This window comes from Equus asinus, chromosome 21, assembly GCF_041296235.1.
Source record: "Equus asinus isolate D_3611 breed Donkey chromosome 21, EquAss-T2T_v2, whole genome shotgun sequence".
NCBI lineage: Eukaryota > Metazoa > Chordata > Mammalia > Perissodactyla > Equidae > Equus > Equus asinus.
Window position 1 is genome coordinate 93470873 of NC_091810.1, and position 23354 is coordinate 93494226.

At 35.3% G+C, this 23354-nt stretch overlaps 1 protein-coding gene across 6 annotated transcripts in view; it reads right to left on the reverse strand.

Annotated features, from left to right (window-relative positions):
- Window positions 1–23354, reverse strand: part of HLTF (helicase like transcription factor) — a 55606-nt gene that overhangs the window by 3372 nt on the left and 28880 nt on the right. For 3 of the 6 annotated variants that reach the window (XM_014838541.3, XM_070493625.1, XM_070493626.1), the window contains exons 15-24: window positions 22688–22831; window positions 21645–21783; window positions 20912–21047; window positions 19215–19394; window positions 14529–14653; window positions 7730–7920; window positions 6291–6416; window positions 5869–5981; window positions 5348–5528; window positions 2001–2081 (exon numbers count right to left, since the gene is read on the reverse strand). In XM_014838541.3, the coding sequence (XP_014694027.1) occupies window positions 2001–2081; window positions 5348–5528; window positions 5869–5981; window positions 6291–6416; window positions 7730–7920; window positions 14529–14653; window positions 19215–19394; window positions 20912–21047; window positions 21645–21783; window positions 22688–22831 (1416 nt within the window). The remainder of the gene's footprint in view (window positions 1–2000; window positions 2082–5347; window positions 5529–5868; window positions 5982–6290; window positions 6417–7729; window positions 7921–14528; window positions 14654–19214; window positions 19395–20911; window positions 21048–21644; window positions 21784–22687; window positions 22832–23354) is intronic. The other 3 variants (XM_014838542.3, XM_070493628.1, XM_070493627.1) reach the window with 1 other exon arrangement.

Sequence of the window (23354 nt, forward strand, 5' to 3'; positions counted from 1 at the left end):
ACATGATCATCTCAATAGATGCTTAAGATGTATCTGATAAAATTCAACATTTATTCCTGATAAAAATCTTGATTAAAAAAAATCCTCATTAACCCGGAAATATATGTCTTCAGCCTTATTAAGGCCATCTACTAGAAACTTACCAAGAACATACTTCGAATGATTTCTATACAACATGGTACAAGAGGTCCCAATTACTGTAATAACTAAACAAGCTGTGTTACAAAACGCTAGTGAAATATGCAAAAGACCTAAATAAGTGGAGACAGATAGTATCTAAGCTCTTGTATGGGAACATTCCTTATTTATAGAGACAACAGTTCTCAAATTAATCATAAATTCAATAAATCCCAAACAAGATTCCTTAAAAGAGATTTGGTAACCTAAATCCAAAGTTCAATTCAGGAGCAAATAATAGTAATAACCAATACAGATTTCAAAAAGAAGGGTAATGAGAGCACTCCACCCTACTAGATATCAAAGCATACTTTATAAAACTACAGTAATTATAAGAGTAATATTGTCCTAGGACTAGGAAAAGAGACCAGTGGAACAGAACAGAATCCAGAAAGAGACCCATGTAATATATTATCAATTAGTTTACGATAAAAATGACATTTCAAATCAGCAGGTGAAAAGGATGGACTTTAAAAAAAATGATGGAGCAAATGGTTCTTCATTTGAAAAAAGAATAAAGTTAGAACCATATCATGAATCATAAACAAAAGACAAAATACTTCAAAAGAATCAGAAGTAAATATAGGAGACTCATTTTTAAAATTTGAAAATCAAGGCTTCTGTTCTAAGCAAGACCTTAATATCCAAAAGATACGTAGAAGGTGGCTGACATGTTTTAAATCATAAAAATTTTAAAAGTTTTTCATGACGAAAAGCAAAGTTCAAAGATAAGTAAGAGCCTGGGATAAACCATTTCAATATACATAACAAAACATTTAAAATCAATGTATAAAGGGGTCCTTTATACTATGAAACTATATTTGTACTTTATGAAAAGTGGGCAAAAGACAAACAAGCAATTCATAGAAAAAAATATTAATGGACAAAAGGTATGTGAAATATGCTCAAGGTCTTAGGTAAATGCAAATTAGGAGGGACTTTTACATCACATAAGCATAAATTTACATCATTCTCATAAATCATAAAGTCTATTTTGAAAGCAACTTGACAGTTATCTACTAATTCTAAATGCAAAATTCTGGTTTTCTTAACCTATCCTGAAGAAATACTTGTATATATGCACCAAAATGCATATACCATCATAATGCTGTTTTTGGCATTATTATGCCAAAACAATGCTACAGATATTATGGCACTGTTTTTATTAGCAAACAACTGGACTGATTAAATAAATTATGATGTGTCCTTACGCAGATGTTAAAAAGAATGGGTTTGTAGAGTAGTCAAATTCACAGACACAGAAAGCAGGATGGTTGCCAAGGGCTGGGAGGAGGAAGGAATAGCAAGTGAATTGCAATGGGTAGAGTTTCAGTCTGAGATGAGAAAGTTCTGGAGATGGATGGTGGCAATGATGGCACAACAATGAGAATGTACTTAATACCATGACCTGAACACTACAAATAGTTAAAATGGTAAATATTATGTTATGTATATTTTACCACAAGAGCAAAAAGAAAAGTATGTTTTATCTATAACTGTACTTACATGGTAGTCTCCAATATATACTGTTAAGAAGAAATAAAATGTTGAATAATGTATGAAACCATTTATCTTAAAAGAAATTATTTAAAGGAGAGATGTATATGGACTGTATGAATGTATGTAAACACAGAGAAAGGGACTTTGAAGAGCACATGTTAAACTATGGATTGTGGTTTCCTCTAAAGAGAATAAAGGTGACCTTCATATTTTGCTCTGCATAATTCTACTTCAATATTTTACAGTAATATATTCATGCATCATTTGTATAATTTTAAAAACCTTAACAACCTAATTTTCAAACAGATGCCCTAAAAACTCACTTTTGTGATGATAACTTCTTGCTTCTGGCCAAGTCTATGGCATCTGTCAAAACACTGATCTTCAGCAGCTGGATTCCAGGCCTAACAAGAACAGGAGTTGCTTTATTAGCACCCTGATCTGTGAGTGTTCTGCACAAGTCCTTTCATTCCAGCATTCTGCATTCACTGTTTACTGACTGAAGTTTATCTGACTGAATTCAGGTACCGACACTATGGATGCCCTGGGGAAAAACCCCACATTCGCCCCCCCCCACCCCCCACCCCGTCTCCTCATCACTACTATGATAGGCGGGCATTCTCCCCCTTGTCATTTCACTCCACTGCTTCCAGTCTCTAATACAGGGCCTAATACGTAGAAAGCACATAGTATACATGATTGTTAATTAATCAAGTATCTTCCTGCTCTTTTTTTTTCCATCTTAAAGTTGATCTTTGCTTAACAGAGGAAAAAAAGTTTACACAGCTTCTAAAACGACTTAATTTGCATCAGAAAAGATATGTAATTGGGTCCATTTATGAAAAAGTTTTTTCCCCTTTTGCTGGTCTTTGGTTCTTTCTCTTTCACTTTCCTCCATTCATTAAAGTACAAAAAAGATTACAGGAGTAATCAAAAGTCCTAAAAATTATTTACGACTTCGTTGATGCAATTTTCTGTATCTATATTTGAAATGAGTTGACTTTGAAATTGAACTAAAAATTAAGTAAAGTAAGCTAATTAACACAGGCATTATCATGGGGATGGTCTTAGGATGTGGAATAAAACGAAGCAATGAAAAAGGAAGAACAAAAAGATAAAGAATTCTTCAATCTAGAAAGGCAGGAGTCAAGTGGTTTTGAAATATCCTCAGCTGTCAGGGAAGGGATGATTCAATTTTAAATTTAAATTACGGGATGATTCTTGAATCTGAAAACAGGGTGTTTTGGGGGAAAAAACATTTATACAGCAAAGTACCACCTGAAAATAGAAACAAAATCATAAATACATATGTAGATGACAAGTTTATAGTATGATTTATACTTAGGTCCTTATTTTCTTCTTTCTTCTTAAAGTTCCCTTGAGATCTAGGGAAAAAGCGATTTTACTATTAACTTGCTGTAATTTGAGTTTTGGGTTGCTTTTGGTATAGAAGTTAGATTTAAGGACATACTTAGCTTATGATTTTGTAAAACTGAGAGATAATCCTATTTTGTGAATATTTTGTATTTCATAATTGGGCACATTTTGAAACCATTATACCAAGAGCTCAGGTAAAATGTTCCTTTCTGTTGCCTGTATTTTGTCTAGGAACCTTACAGTGAGCTGGCAATATACATCTAGTATGACTACCAGCAATCATATTTATCTCATGATAATATAGAACTGATAGCTCCCATTCTCATACGTAGTGATGAAGGAAGCAATAAGCTTTACCAAAAGCTCATAACGGAACATCAAAATACACCTTAACTCTTAGACAAGGCTGCATGAAAAGGTAAAAGATTTTCATGAGCAAATTTTTTTTACTGAATCTTATTTTTCTGGCACCTGGCTTCCATTTTAAAGTCAGAAACATTTGAAAGCTTAAAATGTTCAGTGAACATCAATTAACTTACTGTGAAACAGCTAAAACATTCTCTAAGTTTTTTTTTTAACTATAACTGCTAAAGAGTTTAGTCTCTGATCAACTTTACAACACTAATTAAATTACTCTATTTGGTATTAACAAACTCTTCCTTACTAGGTACTAAGATTATAACCAAAGAATAAAATAATTTGGAAATTCGTTCCAAAAAATGGATTATCATCAAGTTAGTTAATGTGTATCTGTAGTTACAACGAATATTTTTTATAATAATCATGAAATACTAAAACTCTAACAAAGATTTAAAACTTCATCTACAGAACTAGGGTAAGAAAACACAACACACCACTGCCATCTATGACATGAATGTGAAACTCATGAGTGCCTGCCTAAACATGGCTCTGGTCCTAATCTTACGGGAAGGTTACCCTCAGGTGAGGGGAAAAAAGCCTTGGTAACTGGTACATGCAACAACTAAAAAGCCTAACCTGAATAACTAAAATATGTATCTCAGTAAAATTTATGTTATGAATTCTGACTTTCAGACAAGATAAAACCACACATCTTAAATCTGTGAATGCGCAAAAACATAACAGTGTTGCTTCTAGCCCCAACAGTATCCAGCGCAAATTAGAAACTGTCCAGAGTGCCTCCAGCCCAAACAACCCCTTTGTGCAATCAGAAAAAGGTGCTCCTGGGGCCAGCCCTGTGGCCTAGTGATTAAGTTCAGTGTACTCTGCTTCAGTGGCCTGGGTTCAGTTCCCAGGCGCAGACATACACTACTTGTTGGCGGCCATGCTATGGTGGGAAGCCACATACATAACAGAGGAAGACTGGAACAGATGTTAGCTCAGGGCAAATCTTCCTCAAGCAAAAAGAGGAAGATTGGTAACAGATGTTACCTCAGGGAGACTCTTCCTCAGCAAAAAAAAAAAAAAGAAGGAAGGAAGGAAAAGGTGCTCCTAGGTGGATACAGTTCTAGGTCACACAGTTTGGTGAATAAAGTTTAGAGTGAATTCTAGCTCCCACTCTACCCCTAACCCGTACTGCACAACCACAAGTGATTGCACTGTATTAGACACTAAAATTTACCTAAAACATTCCATGAATGTTATTTGTTTCTAAAATTGTGATGCCAGACCACTTGCACCTGAATCACCTATGATCTATAAAGAAAAGCTTCTTGGGTCTCATCCAAGAACTCATAAATCTCTTGAGGAGAGAGATCAGAAATGACATTTTACATAATTCTTAGACACATTAAAGCTTGAGCCCATTAGCAGCATGATGGTAACTACTCCGTCTATCTTGTTTACAGCCAGATTCCCAGTGCCTATAAGACTCCCTGACACAAAGCAGGATCTCATTACTTGTTGGCCAAATGAAAGAAACCATTATCCAAAGAGATTACAGTTAACAGACACAATCAGTACATAGATGAGAAGTAGAAAAGCACAGTGCTTAAGAACATGAACTCTGAGCCTGGTGTGCACAGTACTAGCTGTGATATTAAGCAAGCTATTTCACTTCTTGATGCTTCAGTTTTCTCATATGTAAACTAGGGATGATAACATCATCTACCTCATAGGGATGTTGTGAAAATTTCAGGTGATATATGTAAAGCACTTAAGAGAAAACTCTCAATTCACATTTAGCTAAGTTATCTATTTCTAAAATTTGCCTAAGAATTGTCATAAGCAATTATAACTATGAAGGTATTTACCAAATAGTTTTTTTTTTAAAGAAATAAGTAGTAACATATCAAAAAGTCTACAAACTACTTACTGGATCCATTAAAAATACTCGAGAAGCTGCAGAAAGATTCAAACCAACTCCACCTGCTTTTAAGGATAGAAGCATTACAGTTGGAGATCCTGCTTCAGTGTTTTGAAAACATTGAATTGATTCAACTCTTTTCTTTTGGGCCATAGAACCATCCAATCGTGTAAACACAAATCCAGAGGCTCTAACAGAAGGGACAAAAGAAACAAGTAACACTTACTATACTATAAACACATGTTAAGTAATTACAAATCTCTTCAGTCAGCGAATTCTTTCACTCATTTATTTTGACAAATATTTACTAACCATTGACTAATGTCAGGCTCTGCATTCAACTTTTTCCTGATAAATTCATGACTTAATTTTTAAAATCCTATGCCACAGGAAATATTCTTCATAGTGACTCTGAATGTTATTTTAGATAGATAAAATTGGTAAAACAAAAACAATGCTTTTTTGCTATCCAAATCAAAACACTTACATAAAATCCTTTTACTCAAAGTGAGAAACACCACTGAACTTACCTGAGTGGTGTTTCTATTAAAGACAGGAAAGTTGTAAACTGAGAAACAACTAAACTTTTTATGTTGGGGTTCTTCTTTCTTAAGTCAATCAATGCATGCATTAGAGCATTAATCTGAAAAAAATTAGAACACCCATTAGATTCCATTTTTAATTGACAAAATACATTCAAAATTTTTTTATTGTGAAGAGAAAGGTCCTGCCATGTTATCTCTCTAAAATGCGAAAGTAAAAGACCACTAATTTTTTATAAAAAGACTGAAAGAATACTATCGTAATCTGAACACTCTCTCCCCTCTCAAATTCACCACTAGAAATAAAACAAAAAGCCAGTAACCACCAACAAAATATAATACTCAAATGACAGGATTAAAAGCAGAATTATTATTTTTATACATGATATATTTGTGCATGTGTATTTTACCTTTGAACTGGATGTCCATTCCATATTAGACTTTCTCTCAGTGTCACGTGCCAATTCTTCTGGAGGACATTCTAATAAATTGTCTCCATGTATATCATTTCTGCATAAAGGGCATTTAGCATGTGGCTAGGAAAGAACAAAGTATGAGTGACACTTATCAGAGGAACAGAAATATAAATGTCCCTAAAATTTTTTAAAAGCATGGTAAATTCTATATCCCTAATAGCATTTTATTAAGCCTTTTATTAGATTCATCTATTTGAGATAAATCTGTACAGGCTGAACTCCAGGTAGATATAACATTCTAATGTGGAAAGTGGGACAAGTTAAAAAGAGCAAAAGTATATAATCTAGACTAGCAGGAGCTTGAAACAATAAATACACTGCAGACAAGTAAAGAAATCACGAATAAGAGTTTCTTGAACCTAACTACAATACAGCATGCTAGCTGAAACTATTCTTTAAAAGAAAAAAAAAAATCCCTTCTTAATGGCTTATGAAGCCAGTCGGGCTCTGTTAAATCCTATCAAGTTCATTCAAAGCAGTTAACTGTTGTGTCCATGTATACCAAGACACGCTAATAAAATAAGATTATCTCTTAAATAACTATATACTAAATACGATTACAACAAAAAAGATTCTGAAACTAAACCAATGTTAGAAATCAGTATAGTGGGGTTACTTTTAGGGAGGAGGGAGAGGGAAAATATTGGGAGGGGACACAAAGACCTGGGTAGTAATTACATGGATGTGTTACCTTCATAATTCACTGAGCTATACAATCATGACTTGTGCACTTTTTTCCTGTATGTATATTATATGTCAATAAAAGTGTTTAAAAAATTCTACCTCAGCTGAAGGCCTGCTTAAAGGATTATTCCACTTCAAAAAATTCTACCATACAGAAGAATCTAGACCTATCTTATCTAATACAATAGCCAATAGCCACATGCAGCAATTAAACCCTTGAAAAGTGGCAAAGCCAAACTGAGATGTGCTGTAAAGAGTACAATACCACTAAATTTTGAACACTTAAGATAAAAAAATCATGTAAAGTATCTCATTAACAATTTTTGTATTTCAGATAGACCAGATACATAAAAATGTATTATAAGAATTAACTTCATCAGTTCATCTATTCAGTAATGGGAGACACAAAGAGAATTTTAAATTCTCTATTTACTGGACAGCAATGATCTAAACAATTGGTGGAACTAGGATATTGACTGTGAAACATGCCTCCAAAAATATGTCTTTTGTCAAGGGCTTAATTATAAGAATATACCACCTATTAAAACACTGATAGTTAACCATAAAAGGTATGCTAGTAAATCCAGGTGCAAAACTTTTTACAGTCTGTTGAACTTGAGTTTTCATTACACTCAAGACTGGTGCATCACTCCATCAAACACTGAATCTGTACCGAGCATAAAACTAACCTGCTCATTCTGAATGACTTGGCAAATGCAGGGTTTACAAAAGACATGTGCACAATGTGTTATAACAGGAACGGTTAAAGAATCCAAGCAAATTGCACATTCTTCATCGGAACCCGAACTGAGAATTAACTTCATCTTCCTTATTAACTTCTTTCGTAGTTCTTCAGGTCTATCATTTCCTAGAGAAAAGGCTGAAAAATTAATTCCAGAGCAAGATTTGTAATATGACTAGAAAAATTAATATTCCTCACATAGGGAAAAGTTTCGCTTTGGAAGTTTTACTTTAGGTCTTTTTCTATCACGGGCAAAAAGCAAGGTTTAAATTTCAAATTTTAAGAAAAATTCAGAAGCTAAAATAGTAGCCAATCTGCATAATATACCTTACAGAGGGAAGTGACATCAGCATCATGGTGGAGTGAGTTGTTCCCTCAGCCTCTCCCCTTTAAGTTAACTAAATGGACATTCATTAAACAGCAAAGGACTCCCTGCACAGCACAACAGGACTTCTGAAAGATCCATGCAGCTATACATCTGAAGTTGGGTGGACTGGATCCCTGGGAGGCAGCAGAATTAAGTAAGCACATCCCTCCCCATCCCAGGCGGCAGCAAGCCAGTTTGAAGATCCTCACACAGCAGCTGCACGTGACTGTAGGAGGCGGGGACAGCCCAGCCTGCACGAACACTTTCAGAGTTGCAGCCCAGCCCGTAGGAGCACCCAATGTGCCACAGCGGCCCTGCCTATGGGAACGCTCTACACTGAGTGGTGCCAGCTAAGTTGTTGTGTGGGCACCCCTCCCCACTAACAGACCGCTGTTGAGAAGACGCCCCACCAGCTCAGAAGGCACCCCTGCTTGCAGAGCACAGCAGCCCATAGGATCTGCCAAGTGGCAGCTCAGCCCCCATGTAGGCAACCCTCCTGCCTAGCAAGCAGCAGCTCAGCCGGTCCCCTGCCAAGCACAGAGGCCCTGACGATGGTGCCAAACCTGCCCACCCAGTGCAGAGGCCCTGCCCATGTCAGTGCAACCTGCAGAGGGGTTGTGGCCAGCCTGGGTGAACACAGAGTAGACCTACCCGCAACAACTTCCAGCAGACGGGGCAGGATCAGAAAACACAGCTCCTGCCCCTGCCAAGCAGTGGCAGGTGGAATCTGCAACCTGATTCTACCACAAATGCACCAGCAAAGGATCAGTTCATCAAACACCATAAAGAACTACATTAACACCTCACAGTAGAAGGAAAATGAGAAATTTCCTGAAACCAATCCTGAACTCACAGAAATCTACAATCTAACAGAGAATTCAAAACAGTTATCATAAAGAAACTCAACAAGAAAACTCAGACAGTTCAATGAGCTCAGGAATAAAATCAATAAGTGGAAGAAACACTTCACCAAGAGATTAAAACTCTAAAAAAAAAAAAAAAACGAACAGAAATTCTGGATATGAAAAATACAATTAATGAGATAAAAAATAATCTAGAGTCCATAAAAAATAGAGCTGATGTTATGGAGGAGAAAATTAGTGATTTAGAGGATAGAAATATAGAAACACTTCAGGTGGAGGAGAGAGAACTAAGATTTTCAAAAGAACGAAGAAATTCTTCAAGAATATCCAACAATTAGGAAAAGCAACATAAGGATTATAGGTATTACACAAGAAGAAGGGAGGGAGAAACAAGCCGAGAGCTCATTCAAAGAAATAACTGAGAATTTCCCAAACCTGGGGAAGAAACTGGATTTACAAGTACACGAAGTCAACAGAACTTCTAATTACACCAATGCAGAAAGACCCTTCTCCAAGGCATATTCTATTAAAACTGGCAAAAGTTAACAACAAAGAAAAAATACTAAGGGCAGCAAAGCAGAAGAAAATAACCTACAAAGGTTATTTGTATCTTTCTCAGCAGATTTCTCAACAGAAACCTTATAGGCTAGGAGAGAATGCAATGATATATTGAAAATATTCAAAGAGAAAAACTTTCCACCAATACTCTCTATCCAGCAAAACTATCCTTCAGATATGATGGAGATACAAAAGTTTTCCCAGACATACAAAAGCTGAGGGAGTTCATCGCCACTCAACTTCCCTTACAAGAAATGATCAAGGAAATCTTCATACCTGAAACAAAAAGGCAAACGTCTACAAAACCTTCAGCAAGGAGATAAACAGAAAATTACAGCTCTATATGAGAACAGGCCAGTAAACAATTATAAAAGATAAAGGGAAGGAAAGCATCAAAAATAACTATAAACCCTTCAATTTAGTCATAAACCCACAACACAAAACAGATTAATTTTGTGACAACAAAAACTCAGAAAGGGAAAAGGAAAGGAGAGGAAACTGCTTAACTGGAGATAAGACACTATTAAAAAATGGACTGTCTCATCTATGAGATCTTTTATACAAACCCCATGGGAACCACTAAACAAAAAATCAGAGCAGAGACACAAATCATAAATAAAAACTGAGAAAACCATCACAGAAAACCACCAAACTGAAATGGCAGTCAGAAATACAAGGGAAAAGAAACAATGGGAATTATAGACCAACCAGAAAACAAGAGACAAAGGGCAGTACCAAGCCCTCATATATAATAATTACTCTATAAAGCACCCAATTAACAGACCTAAAGGGAGAAATTAGCAACACAATAATAGTAGGGGACCTCAACACCCCACTTACATTAATGGACAGATCATCCAGACAGAAAGTCAGCAAGGAAAACAGTGGATTTAAATGAAACATTTGATCAGATGGACTTAATAGATACATATGGAGCATTCCATCCCAAAACAGCAGAATACACATTCTTCTCAAGTGCACATGGAACATTGTCCAAGACAGACCATACACTGGCAAACAAGGAAAACCTTAATAAATTTAAAGAGATTGAAATCATATCAAAGATCCTTTCCAACCACAATGTTATAAAACTAGAAATCAACTACAAAAAAATGCTGGGCAAGTCACAAATACGTGGAGACTAAACAACATGCTACTGAACAACCACTGGATCAAGAAATCAAAGGAAAAATCAAAAAATACCTGGAGACTAACGAAAATGAAAATACAACATACCAACTCCTGTGGGATGCAGCAAAAGCAGTTATAAGAGGGAAATTCATAACAATACGTGCCCACCTCAACAAACAAGAAAAATATCAAATAATTAATCTTAAACTATACCTAACAGAACTAGAAAAAGAAGAACAAAGCCCAAAGTCAGCAGAAGGAGGGAAATAATAAAAATCAGAGCAGAAATAAAGACTAAAACAATAATAGAAAGGATCAATGAAACTAAGAGCTGTTTTTTTGAGGAAAAAAACAAAACTGACAAATTGTTAGTCAGACTCACTAAGAGAAAAAGAGAGGGGCCAGCCGGGTGGCATAGTGGTTAAGTTTGGGCACTCCGCCTTGGCAGACTGGGATTCATAGGTTTGGATCCTGGGCACAGACCCACACACCACTCATTAAAACATGCTGTGGTGGCATCCCACATATAAAATAGAGGAATACTGGCACAGATGTTAGCTCAGTGACAATCTTTCTCAAGCAAAAAGAGAAAGACTGGCAACAGATGTTAGCTCAGGGCCAATCCGCCTCGCACACAAAAAAGAGAGAAGGCTCAAATAAATAAAATTAGAAATGAAATAGGAGAAATTGCAAAGGATACCACAGGAATACAAAGAATTATAAGAGAATGCTATGAAAAACTACATGCCCACAAATTGGACAACCTAGAAGAAATGGATAAATTCTTAGACTCACACAACCTCACAAAACCGAATCAAGAATAGAGAACCTGAATAGACCAATCATAAGTAAAGAGATCAAAACAGTAAACAAAAACCTCCCAAAAAACAAAAGTGCAGGACCAGATGGCTTCTCTGGAGAATTCCACCAAACCGTCAAAGGTCTAATAGCTATCCTTCTCAAACTATTCCAAAAAAACCACAGAAGACAGAACACTTCCTAACTCATTCTACCAGGCCAATATCACCCTGATCCCAAAGCTAGACAAGGACAACACAAAGAAGAGAAATCACAGGCCAATAATGCTGATGAACACAGATGCAAAAATCATCAACAAAATATTGGCAAATCGAATAGAGCAATACAGTAAAAGGATCATACACCATAATCAACTGGGATTTATACCAGGGATGCAGGGATGGTTCAACACCCACAAATCAAGCAATGTGCTAAACCACATTAACAAAATGAGTAATAAAAATCATATGATCAGCTCAATAGATGCAGAGAAGGCATCTGACAAGATCCAACATCCTTTTATGATTAAAAAAAAAAACTCTCAATAAAATGGGTATAGAAGGAAAGTACCTCAACATAATAAAGGCCATATATGACAAACCCTCAGCCAACATCATATCTAACAGTGAAAAACTGAAAGCCATCCCTCTGAGAGCAGGAACAAGACAAGGGTGCCCACTCTCACCATTCCTATTCAACATAGTACTGGAGGTTTTGGCCACAGCCATTAAGCAAGAAAAAGAAATAAAAGGTATCCAAATTGGAAAGGAAGAAGTAAAACTATGGCTGTTTGTGGATGACATGATTCTATATACAGAAAACCCTAAAGAATCCACCAGAAAGCTATTAGAGATAATCAACAACTACAGCAAAGTGGCAGGGTACAAAATCAACTACAAAACTCAGTTGCACTTCTATACACTAACAATGAACTAGCAGAAAGAAAAGTTAATACAATCCCATTTACAATCACAACAAAAATAATAAACTATCTAGGAATAAGTTTAACCAAGGAGGTGAAACCTACACACTGAAAACTATAAAACATTGTTGGAAGAAATCAAAGACATACAGAAATGGAAAGACATTGCATGCACATGGATTGGAAGAATAAACATAGTTAAAATGTCCATATTACCTAAAGTAATCTACAGATTCAATGCAATCCCAATCAGAATTCCAATGACATTCTTCATGGAAACAGAACAAAGAATCCTAAAATTTATATGGAACAACAAAAGACCTTGAATAGCCAAAGCAATCCTGAGAAAAAAGAACAAAGCTGGAGGCATCACAGTCCCGGACTTCAAAATATACTACAAAGCTATAGTAATCAAAACGGCATGGTACTGGCACAAAAACAAACACACAGATCAATGGAACAGAATTGAAAGCCCAGAAATAAAACCACACCTCTACAGATAGGTAATCTTTGACAAAGGAACCAAGGACATATAATGGAGAAAGGAAAGTCTCTTCAATAAATGTTGTTGGGAAAACTGGACGGCCACATGCAAAGGAATGAAAATAGACCATTATTTTACACCATACACAAAAATTAACTCAAAATGTATTAAAGACTTCAATATAATACCTGAAACCATAAAACTCCTAGAAGAAAATACAGGCAGTACACTCTTTGACAGCAGTCTTAGCAGCATCTTTCTGAATACCATGTCTACTCAGGCAAGGCAAACAAGGAAAAATACACAAATAGGACTACATCAGACAAAGTCTGCAAGGCAAAGAAATCATGAACAAAAGGAAAAGACAACCCACCAAAATGGGAGAAAATATTTACAAATTGTATATCCAATAAGGGGTTAATTTCCAAAATATATAAAGAACTCACACAACTCAATAACAAAAAGACAAACAACCCATCAAAAAATGGGCAGAGGATATGAACAGACATTTTCCCAAAAAGATACAGATGGCCAACAGGCACATGAAAAGATGTTCAACATCGCTAATTATTAGGGAAATGCAAATCAAAACCACAATGAGATATCACCTCACACATGTCAGAATGGCTATAATTAACAAGACGAGAAATAATTAAATGTTGGAGAGGATGAGGAGAAAAGGGGAAACCCTCATACACTGCTGATGGGAATGCAACCTGGTGCAGCCACTATGGAAAACAGTATGGAGATTTCTCAAAAAATTAAAAATAGAAATACCATACAACCCAGCTATGCCACTACTGGGTATTTATCCAAAGAACATGAAATCAACAATGCAAGAAGATCTATGCACTCCCATGTTCGTTGCAGCAGTATTCACAATAGCCAAGACGTGGAATCAACCCAAGCACCCGACTGATAAATGGATAGAGAAAATGTGGCATATATACACAAATGGAATACTACTCAGCCATTAAAAAGGCAAAATTGTCCCATTTGCAACAACATGGATGAACCTTGAGGATATTATGTTAAGTGAAACAAGCCAGAGAAAGACAACCCCCAAATGATTTCACTTACATGTGGAACACAAACACAAACATGGATAAAGAGAACAGATTAGTGGTTACCAGAGGGTAAGAGGGTGGAGAGCAGTATGGGCGAAAGAGGTAAAGGGGCCTATCTGTATGGTGACAGATAAAAACTAGACTGTTGGTGGTGAGCACAATGCAGTCTATACAGAAACTGATATATAAGAATGTACATCTGAAATTACAATATTATAAACCAGTATGACCTCAATAAAATAATTTTTCAAAAAAACCACATATATACACTATAGGAAAACATCATTATAACGCAATCTACATGTACTACCACAGAATAAAAGGCAGATACAATTTGAATCTTTCATCTAAGAGCATCTATCACTCGAAACACTGGAAGACCTCATTAATATTCCATTTCATTGGTAAGAGATTCTTGGGTATATTTCCAGTTGAATGCTATACTAAAAACAATGTCCATTTAACAAATAAACTAAATTTAGCCCATATGAAAAAGTTCTCATTCTGATTGAAATATCTCTAATATCTATAATGGTGTAAATTTATATTTACTCACCTGAAGGACCACTGGAAGACACTGCACTTGTAAGAAGGTGAGTGTGACAACAAATCTGCCGCAATCTAAGCAGAAGACCCAGGACATCTGCATAGTGTGCAAGGACAGTCCCTTCATTAAAATACCTAAAGATAAAAATGTTAGTATTATGAGGGCCTCTAGACAATAACACTTCCTATTCTAAAACAGTGGAATAAAAACAGCACTGTTCTCCTCGTCTCTGGAAATCACTTCAAAACAAGAACGGAAAACAGAACAGCAAACTCTATCTTTAATGAAACCAGAAGAGATTTGTAACGATAAAGCAAAATATATGAGAAACTGCTGCCACCTGCAGTAAAAGTCAGATAGGAAGATACTGAGAGATATGACCACAGATTTCAAACAGATCTACTAGAGCACAATGATTCAAAATAGATGGCATGTCCTGAGGGGAAAAATCAAAATCTCTCATGTGCAAAAACCAGGTGTATAGCTGGTGGTTTGAATTTCCCTGGACAAGTTTTACACCAGGAAGGAAGGAAGGCAAGCTGAATAAGGAAACACACGGACCTACTATGTTTTCAGAAGACTATGGGCACAACATTCTACACTGTAAGGAATCCTAAAGTTTCTGATCTCTGTTATATGAGCACAAGTAAAACCTGAAAGAACTCACCTGTAACCCTGAGTCACAACTAAATAGGGATATTTCCTGTTAGTCTGGGACACAGCTATGATCCCTCCTCCTTCTCATGATTCTCTTGCAAATAGCTAGTCCAGAAAAAACTCAAGGCATTCAAAAAATAATAACCAGGAAAGAACAAGGGAGGAAACAAATGGTAGCGAAAGAAAAATGTTGTCATACAGCAAATAAAAATTATGACCAAGGATACTGCCATGATTTAACACCACTAAATAAAACAATCCCTACTAAAAAAAAAACACAATAGCTTAAAGTAGAGACAAAGAGCTTTGAAAAGGTATGGCAGAACAATGCAGAGATGAAAGATGAGCTCAACAGCATGAAAGAGAAAAGTAAACCATCAGAGAAATGAAAGCCACATTGAAACCAGTATAAAAGAGACAAGCCACTGATCAAAACACAGGAAAGAATGTGGGAAACAGGATAGAGAAAAGCAAAATTAAACAGAAAGATGTAAAGGATTAGAATAAAATGATACCCATGGAAAACAAAAACATATACAAGGAGAGAAATAAAATACTGGAACAGAAAACAGTATTTAAAGAAAACTTTCCAGGAAAGGTGGGCAGAAAGTGCCTAGAGTTCACAGATTTAAATGTTACCACACGTTCCAGAAAAAAATCAACAGAGAGAGGTCCTGGTCAAACTGCTGGACTTTAACAAAAAATTTAAATAAAATCAGAGTTTTCCACAGAAGCATTCAATATAAAATATAGTAGAACAATGAGTACAGGTTCTGAAGGAAGAAGAGGTGATTCAAAAATTATAAACTAAGGCAAAAATCTGACAGCTAAGTATTAAGGCGATAGAAGAAATATAGCCTAACGGTGAAGAGCACAGACTCTAAGAGCGAGACTGTCTGAGTCCAAAACCTGGCTCTGTCAATTAACTATAAAATCTTGGGCAGGTTTCTTAACCTGTGTCTTGAGTTTCCCTCAGCTGTAGCAGTGGCACAGTAATAATACATACCTCACAGAGGACTGTTGTGTTAAAAAAGTTAGTATATGCAAAGCATTTAGAATAGTGCCTGGACTATGGTAAGTGATCCATAGACAGACAGACAAATAGATATCTGCTGTTATTATTAGTAATAGTATTACGTCAATAAATACTTCTAAATACTCAAGAATGCAAGGAATAGGCACTGTAATACAAAGGTTAAATTTACAAGCTCTAGAACCAAACTGTCTGAGTTTAAAAACCAGCTGTCATTCATTAGCTGTGTGACATACATAGCACAAGTTCCCTAACTGCTCTGTGCCTCAGATTCGTCATCTGTAAAATGTGGGATAATCAGTGTACTGACTTAATATCATTGTTGTGAATTAATATGTAACACACAAAAAGCACTTCGATGAATGCATAACACCTAGCAAGTGCTCAACCTACTAAAAAGAATACTTTTAAAACAACATATTTCTTCTCTGAGAAGTTTCACAATAAAATTATTCTTTTTCAACCTTTTCAAATAGAACAACCTTTACCAACAGTCTAATTATTCCCCGGCACAGTCACTTCTTAACACTGACAATCAGCAGTTCAGGTTAAGAAATCTCTTTTGAGTGCCAGATACTGGAGTAGAGCCCTCCTCCCAGCCCACCAGCCGCCCCTGTCTTCTTTGTTAGACCTCCTCACTAACTTCACTCCCTCTCTCCACGATCTCATCCAGTCTCGTGGCTTTAATGACTACTTACACACAGATGACTCAAATTTATATATCAAACCAAGAACAGTCCCATGAACTCTAACTGCACATCCAACTAAATATGCAACATCTCCACTTAGAAATCTCACACATCGCACAATGTGCCCAAAACTGAGTTCCTGATATTGCCTGAAAAAACTGTGCTCTTCCCATAGCCGTATTTCTGCAAATGGTAATTCCATCCTTCTAGTAACTCATGTGAAAAACCCTGGAGTTATCTTTGACTCTTCTCTCTCACATTCCATACAATACCAATATGCAAGTTCTGTTGGCTCTACCTTCAAAACATAACAGAATCCAGCCATTTCTCACCTCCTTCATCACTACTACCACACCATCTCTTACTTTGATTATTGCCACTGTTCTCCTTATTTATGCCCTTACTCCTACAATCTAAACCTGAACACAGCAGCCAGTGATCCTTTTAAAATATAAATAAGATTATGTCACTCTCTTGGCTCAAAATCCTTCAAAGGTTTCCAATCTCATAAAAAGTAAAAACCAAAGTCTTTGAAATATGCCACAATGCCTTACAAAATCATCATCCCCTCCTACTCCAATATTTCTGACATCACTATTTCTCATCTTGCTCATCTTATCCAGCCATACTTGCCTCTGTGCTGCTCTTCAAAGCTTACCAGGTATGCTCCCAACTCACTGCCTTTACACTTGCTCTTCTCTGCCTCCAAATACCCCTCAACCCCTATCTCCTTTAGATCTTTTCCCACATATCACCTTCTCAGTGAGGTCTTCCCTAAATACCCTACTAAAACAGCTTCAGCACTCTCTATCCCCTTTTCCTGCTTTGCTTTTTTCCCATAAAATTTAAATTTTTTTTGGTCTATTTCCTCCCATTGAAATATAAACTCAAGGGCAGAGACTTTTGTCCATTTTACTCTACTGTATCCCAATGTGTATAACACTGCCTGGCACACAGGCACTTAATAAAGTTTGGTTGAAAGAATATGAACTTTCAATCACCCCTGCAAGATTCTGACTCTGAAATCTCTTGCTTAGAACAAACTTTCTCATTCTAATTCCTATTTACCCTGCTTTGTGCTTCACTAAAGTTCTTATGTCTTGAAGCTTCCCCTATTTTCTCAGTCCTGTTCTGCCTTCATCTGTCTCCCACTCCTTCTGGTTCCTATGGGCATTCACATCAACTATGCTCTTGCTTGGACTAGAATTTCTCACCTTCTACCAATCCCCAATCTTTTTAATCTACTTCATCAGCTCGAATTCCCAGATTTCCACGTGTTGTCGGAAAGTCATATTGATTTAACTTCTGCCTATATCCAATACCACATGAAGGCTCTCTACCACTCTTAAAAACCTGACCTTTCTACGATGGCTACAAATCCAGTCTACCCTGGTCAACTTCCCACCACCTTGCTCACCTTAGACACCTTCATCTCATATTCACGGATTGTACTTTTGACATTATTTACCCCCACACTAGGCTTCACTTTTTTCCACCAATTTGCTTTATTCTTTTGTATCTGTAGCCTCTTCCATGTTCTCATCCTCTCAAGGCAGCTCCCCAAATAAAATCATCAAAAAGTTGATCTAGCAAGCAACTATCAATCCTACCTACCAGTCTCACTTTTTTCTTCCTTTCAAAGACAAACTTCGTGAAAAATGGTCTCCCTGGGGCTGCTGCTACTTTGCAAGCCCCCTACCTCCTACAATCTGGCTACATACCTCATTATTCTGATGAAACCATTCTGAGAGTTTGCACCAGTAACCTCTGAATCACCAAATTAAAGAGCATTTTCTAAGTCTGTACTATGTAACACTACTGACCATTCCCTCTTTCTTGATTATGCCATCTTTCCTGGGATTCTGTAACGATTTTCTCTACTTTCTTCATAATTCTTCCCTTGATAGAATCTCCTACAGTGGCTTCTCTTTAATTTCCTATTTCTTAAATACGGACATTACCCAAAGTTCTGGTTCTTAATAGGATTATGGTCTTTCCATATATATATACTTCTTTCAATTTTTTATCTACTCCCATGACACAGAGCCAGAAATAGAAGCAAGAAAGGTCTTCTGACTAGCAATTCAGAACTTGCCATTTCATGTAAACTTTTAATTCTTTCCTAACTTAAGGAAAGACTGACGGGCTGGCTTATTATTTCATTCACTTCAACTATTAATTTCTAAAAAGTAGTTTAAATAACTAAAGAAGCAAACTATCTTTCAGTATACTTTAGACTTCATTGCTAACATATCTAAAAAATGGTATTCAATTAAATGGGAAAAAAATTATTTTCTAAAATGGTTTTCTCCATACCTTCCAATAGTAGCTCTGCCTTCATTTTTCACAGACTGATAAATCTTCCTCTCTTCATCTGAAAGTGTAATGTGCTGAATAAACACTTTACGTTCTGGTAACTCCAAAACAGGTTTTCCTTTAATTTTGCTTGTCTTTGTTCTTCTAAGTGTAATATTTTTAATTAGGGACTGTAAACGCCTAGTCAAAATAAAACAAATAATTACATAACTTTTTATTTCCATATAAGTTGATTCAACAAGAAGAAAAAACTATTTTAATGTATTACTGTTTTAGAATGTTAGTAAAGTTTTTTTTAAAAAGATTCTGTATTTGGCATTTTATCCAATCTGATCATTACAGACAAATTCTACAAACAGAAAATTATACCAACAAATGCATTCAAATTTGCCCTCAATTCAATATCTGTCATAATTTAATCTTCTTTTATCCTGTCCTTGTTTTTCTTAAGCTCTTCTCCCCATTTTTATTTCAATCACTAATCTTTTTACCTCTCAACTCTGTCAACTACATCACCCAATATTCAACACTCAAATTCTTAATAAGCACCTATTAAGTACAAGGCATTATACTAAACATCATAAAAATATAAATCTGAGTAAGATCTTACCTTCAAAAAGTTTTTTTCAGCAACATGAAAATCAAAGTACATAAATAATTTTTATTAAGTAACAAGTGCCAAAAAAAAAAAAAAACCCTGTGACGTGACAATTCAGAAGAGGGAGAAATGCCTTTTAGGTTCTATAACCTTTACACTCCCTCCTCAATATCAGAAAAAAAAGAGGCATATCAATTCTTTAAGAAAACGTTTTTCCCAACACTGACACAGAAACAGTTTCTTAAATTAGAATTTAAATAGTTGGTTCTGAGGAATCTAAGTAGATAGTTCTGCAAATTAGGTTAGTGGCTTCTGAACATTTTTCACTATCACTCACAGTGAGACACACATTTTACTCCAACCAGCAAACGCTTACACGAACACATACAAATATAACAGAAACAGACGTTTCACAAAACAATACTTACTATGTGCTATGCAGTCTGCTATTTTCTTAAGTCTTCCACTCTATTTCATTTTCTTTAATGAACAGCTATAATGCTAGCTGCCATCTTTATAATGATTTCACAACCCGCTAATGGATCCCAAACCCTCTATTTGAAACGCACTGCTCTAGGCAAAAAACTGAAACCACATTAGCCTAGTACGTTGCAAAATGGCTGTCACACGTTGAATTTTATTTATTTGTCTCCACCAGAAACAACTTTCTCATTATAAAAAATTCCTGTTGATGCCACTGTACATATCATTCAATTACCACTATATAAAGCTATACAAAAGTTATAAAAACTTAGTGCATACTGGATCCTCAGAGCATATAGTTTTTCCTGTCACTGCTTATTAATCTATTAATGGCAGTTTCAGGGATAAAAGCAACACACACAAACCATAAAGCTCTGCCTTTCCTGTCAGTTTAACCAAAATAAGGGGAAGAGAGGGTTTATGTTTTAGTGGTAGTTAGAAATCTTTCTCTCCAAACAAGACTCACTAGGTTCTGAGAGTCAAAGATATTAAGCTGTAAACACTTTTTTGAGACAAAAGTCAACAATCAAGTTAAAATAGTAATGAAAGTGGCAACTGGTTCAAGCTGCTAAGTTATTTGTAACTAATATTAATCAGTTATCATGAAATTACTTACCTAAGTCCTCCTTCATCTCCCATTGTTACAGGACGCTGTATTGTTCTATGCCACCATTCTCTATCAAGAAATGGTTTAAGTTTTAAAAAGGAAAGAAGAGACCACAAGTCCTTTAAAGAATTCTGGATGGGAGTACCTAAAAATAACAGGAAACTATTAAGACTCTGTAACCAGAGTACCCAATCACAATACCCATCTGGCCCAATCAGAGGAGACAAGTGAAAATGGGTGCTCTGTACTAGGCAGACCTACTATCAAGCTGTGATGATAATCCCTTGTTAAACATATAGACAATCTCAAAATATAGTTTTGCTCTAATTTTTAGCTCTCATTTGCCATACTAATAAAGAGACCACAGTAGATTCAACTTTCCCCTTATCAAGAACATTTGCTTATTTGATTTTTAAAAAAGCAACACTAGCAAGAAGGAAAAAACTAATCTGAGTTTATATTCTCTTCCCCATCTTCTGGTAAAGGTGTCATGAGTAGCTAACAGGCTCTAAGATGGGAAGTAGATCTATGAAATCAAGATTTTTCCATAAACTAACTATAGTTTAAATGTTGCTATATCATGGGCAATTATGAAGAACAAAATATTTTATTAAATGATTTCTCTGATTAATTTTGGGACAGACTTTCTATCCACTCGAAGTTTACAAAGTTACTTCATTAACTTATTTAATGATTTCTATTTGGGAATTAATTTTCTAAAAAGCATAACAACTATCATTACCTGTCAATACCCATCTCCTTTCTGCTTCTAAATCAAGTACAGCTTTTGTCTGCTGAGCATTTGGATTTCGTATGGCATGTCCTTCATCCAGGATCACTCTTAGCCACCTTATGCTATGTAATGGACTATCACCTTTAGTCTGAAATAAATGTTTCATATGAATTAAAAACACAGGAAAGTAAAATAGTGCTTTATGTAACTTGATAAATAATACAAGTCATTATTATTCTTTAACATCAACACTTACTATGTCATAGGTACTGCTTTAAGTACTACATACATTAAATCACTGAACGTTCACAAGCTCATAAAAGTATTATTATTACACCTTCTTTTACAGATAAGAAAATCAAAGCAACAAGGTCTGAAATACGTTGCTCAAAATACCACAGCTAGGAAGTGGGAGAAGAGCTAGCACTCAAACCTAGGCAGTATAGCTCTCTACTAAGATCTGGGTTCAATATACTGAGCTATTCTGCTGCAGATTAAAACAGAGTGGTAATATAAAAATTGTCAGTTTTAAGAATTATTTGAATATAACAATTACTTTTACGTAAAAGCTAATGCTCTTACCAGAAGACTGAAATTTTTACAATATGGTATTTTGAAAAACACTGTAACTGAAATTATAGGCAAACAACAATTAGACTTCTAAATGAACTGGAAAACTCAGGAATTTGACCTAGAAAAAACCTTATTTTTAAGCTGAGATAATCATTAAGAAAATCATTGATAGAAAATAATCTGGAATAGTAAGAAAACAATTCATTTACAAATTGCTAAATACATTTAGTTACAATTCAAATTTAAAATTTTAACTTCAAATGTTATAAAAGGAAAATATTCCTCAATTATTATGTAAAGAAAGTTCAACTGTTTTTGTCAAACATTAAAAAACAATTTCCTATTTATTTCCTAAATATTAAGCATTTAGAAAGAAAAAAAGGAAGAGTATAAAGCCTGAATTTTAGAACACTTTAGAAACCTGAAGCATATTTCTTAAATTCGACTTTTGAAAACCTCTTCAGTATCAGCATACTTACTCCATAGTCATGAGTTAAAATGTTATATGTAGTCAAAACAATATCCTGTTTTGAAAGCAACGCCGGGTCTCTAATACGATCAGGACCATAATAAACATAAAAATTCAAGTGCACATCTGATTTTATATGTTGCCCAAATTGGTCCTAAAAGAAAATTAGAAATATTTTGAATAATAAGCAGATTGGCGTCAGGTTTAATATGTGTATAAAAAGCTCTCTCCTGGCAATAGTGTCATAAATCAAAATACTAAAAGTGCATAAAATCAAGTTTCCTGGAGCCTAAACAAAAATAACAATGATAATAATACTAATTATTATTTTACTGTCAGGAAAACTGACATATACACAGTAATAATACATTATGTGAATTTTGCCTGGCCCTATCAATGAGCAGCCACTTCATTTTTAGGAGGAAAAAACAACCAAGCTTTTTAAACAAAACAGTAAAATTAGTTTTTTAAAAATTTAGTATTTTAACAAAATGGATCTTTAATGCTTCCAGTTAGTTAGCAGATTTAATAATATCAAAATTAAACAGTAAAAGAAAAGCAACCAATATTATCAACAGTGTAGGCAAAGATTCAAGTACAATATCCACTTTCACTCATTTATTACAGGCCTATTTGCCAGGTATCAACCAGAAGGGTAGTACAGCTAAAAAGAAAAA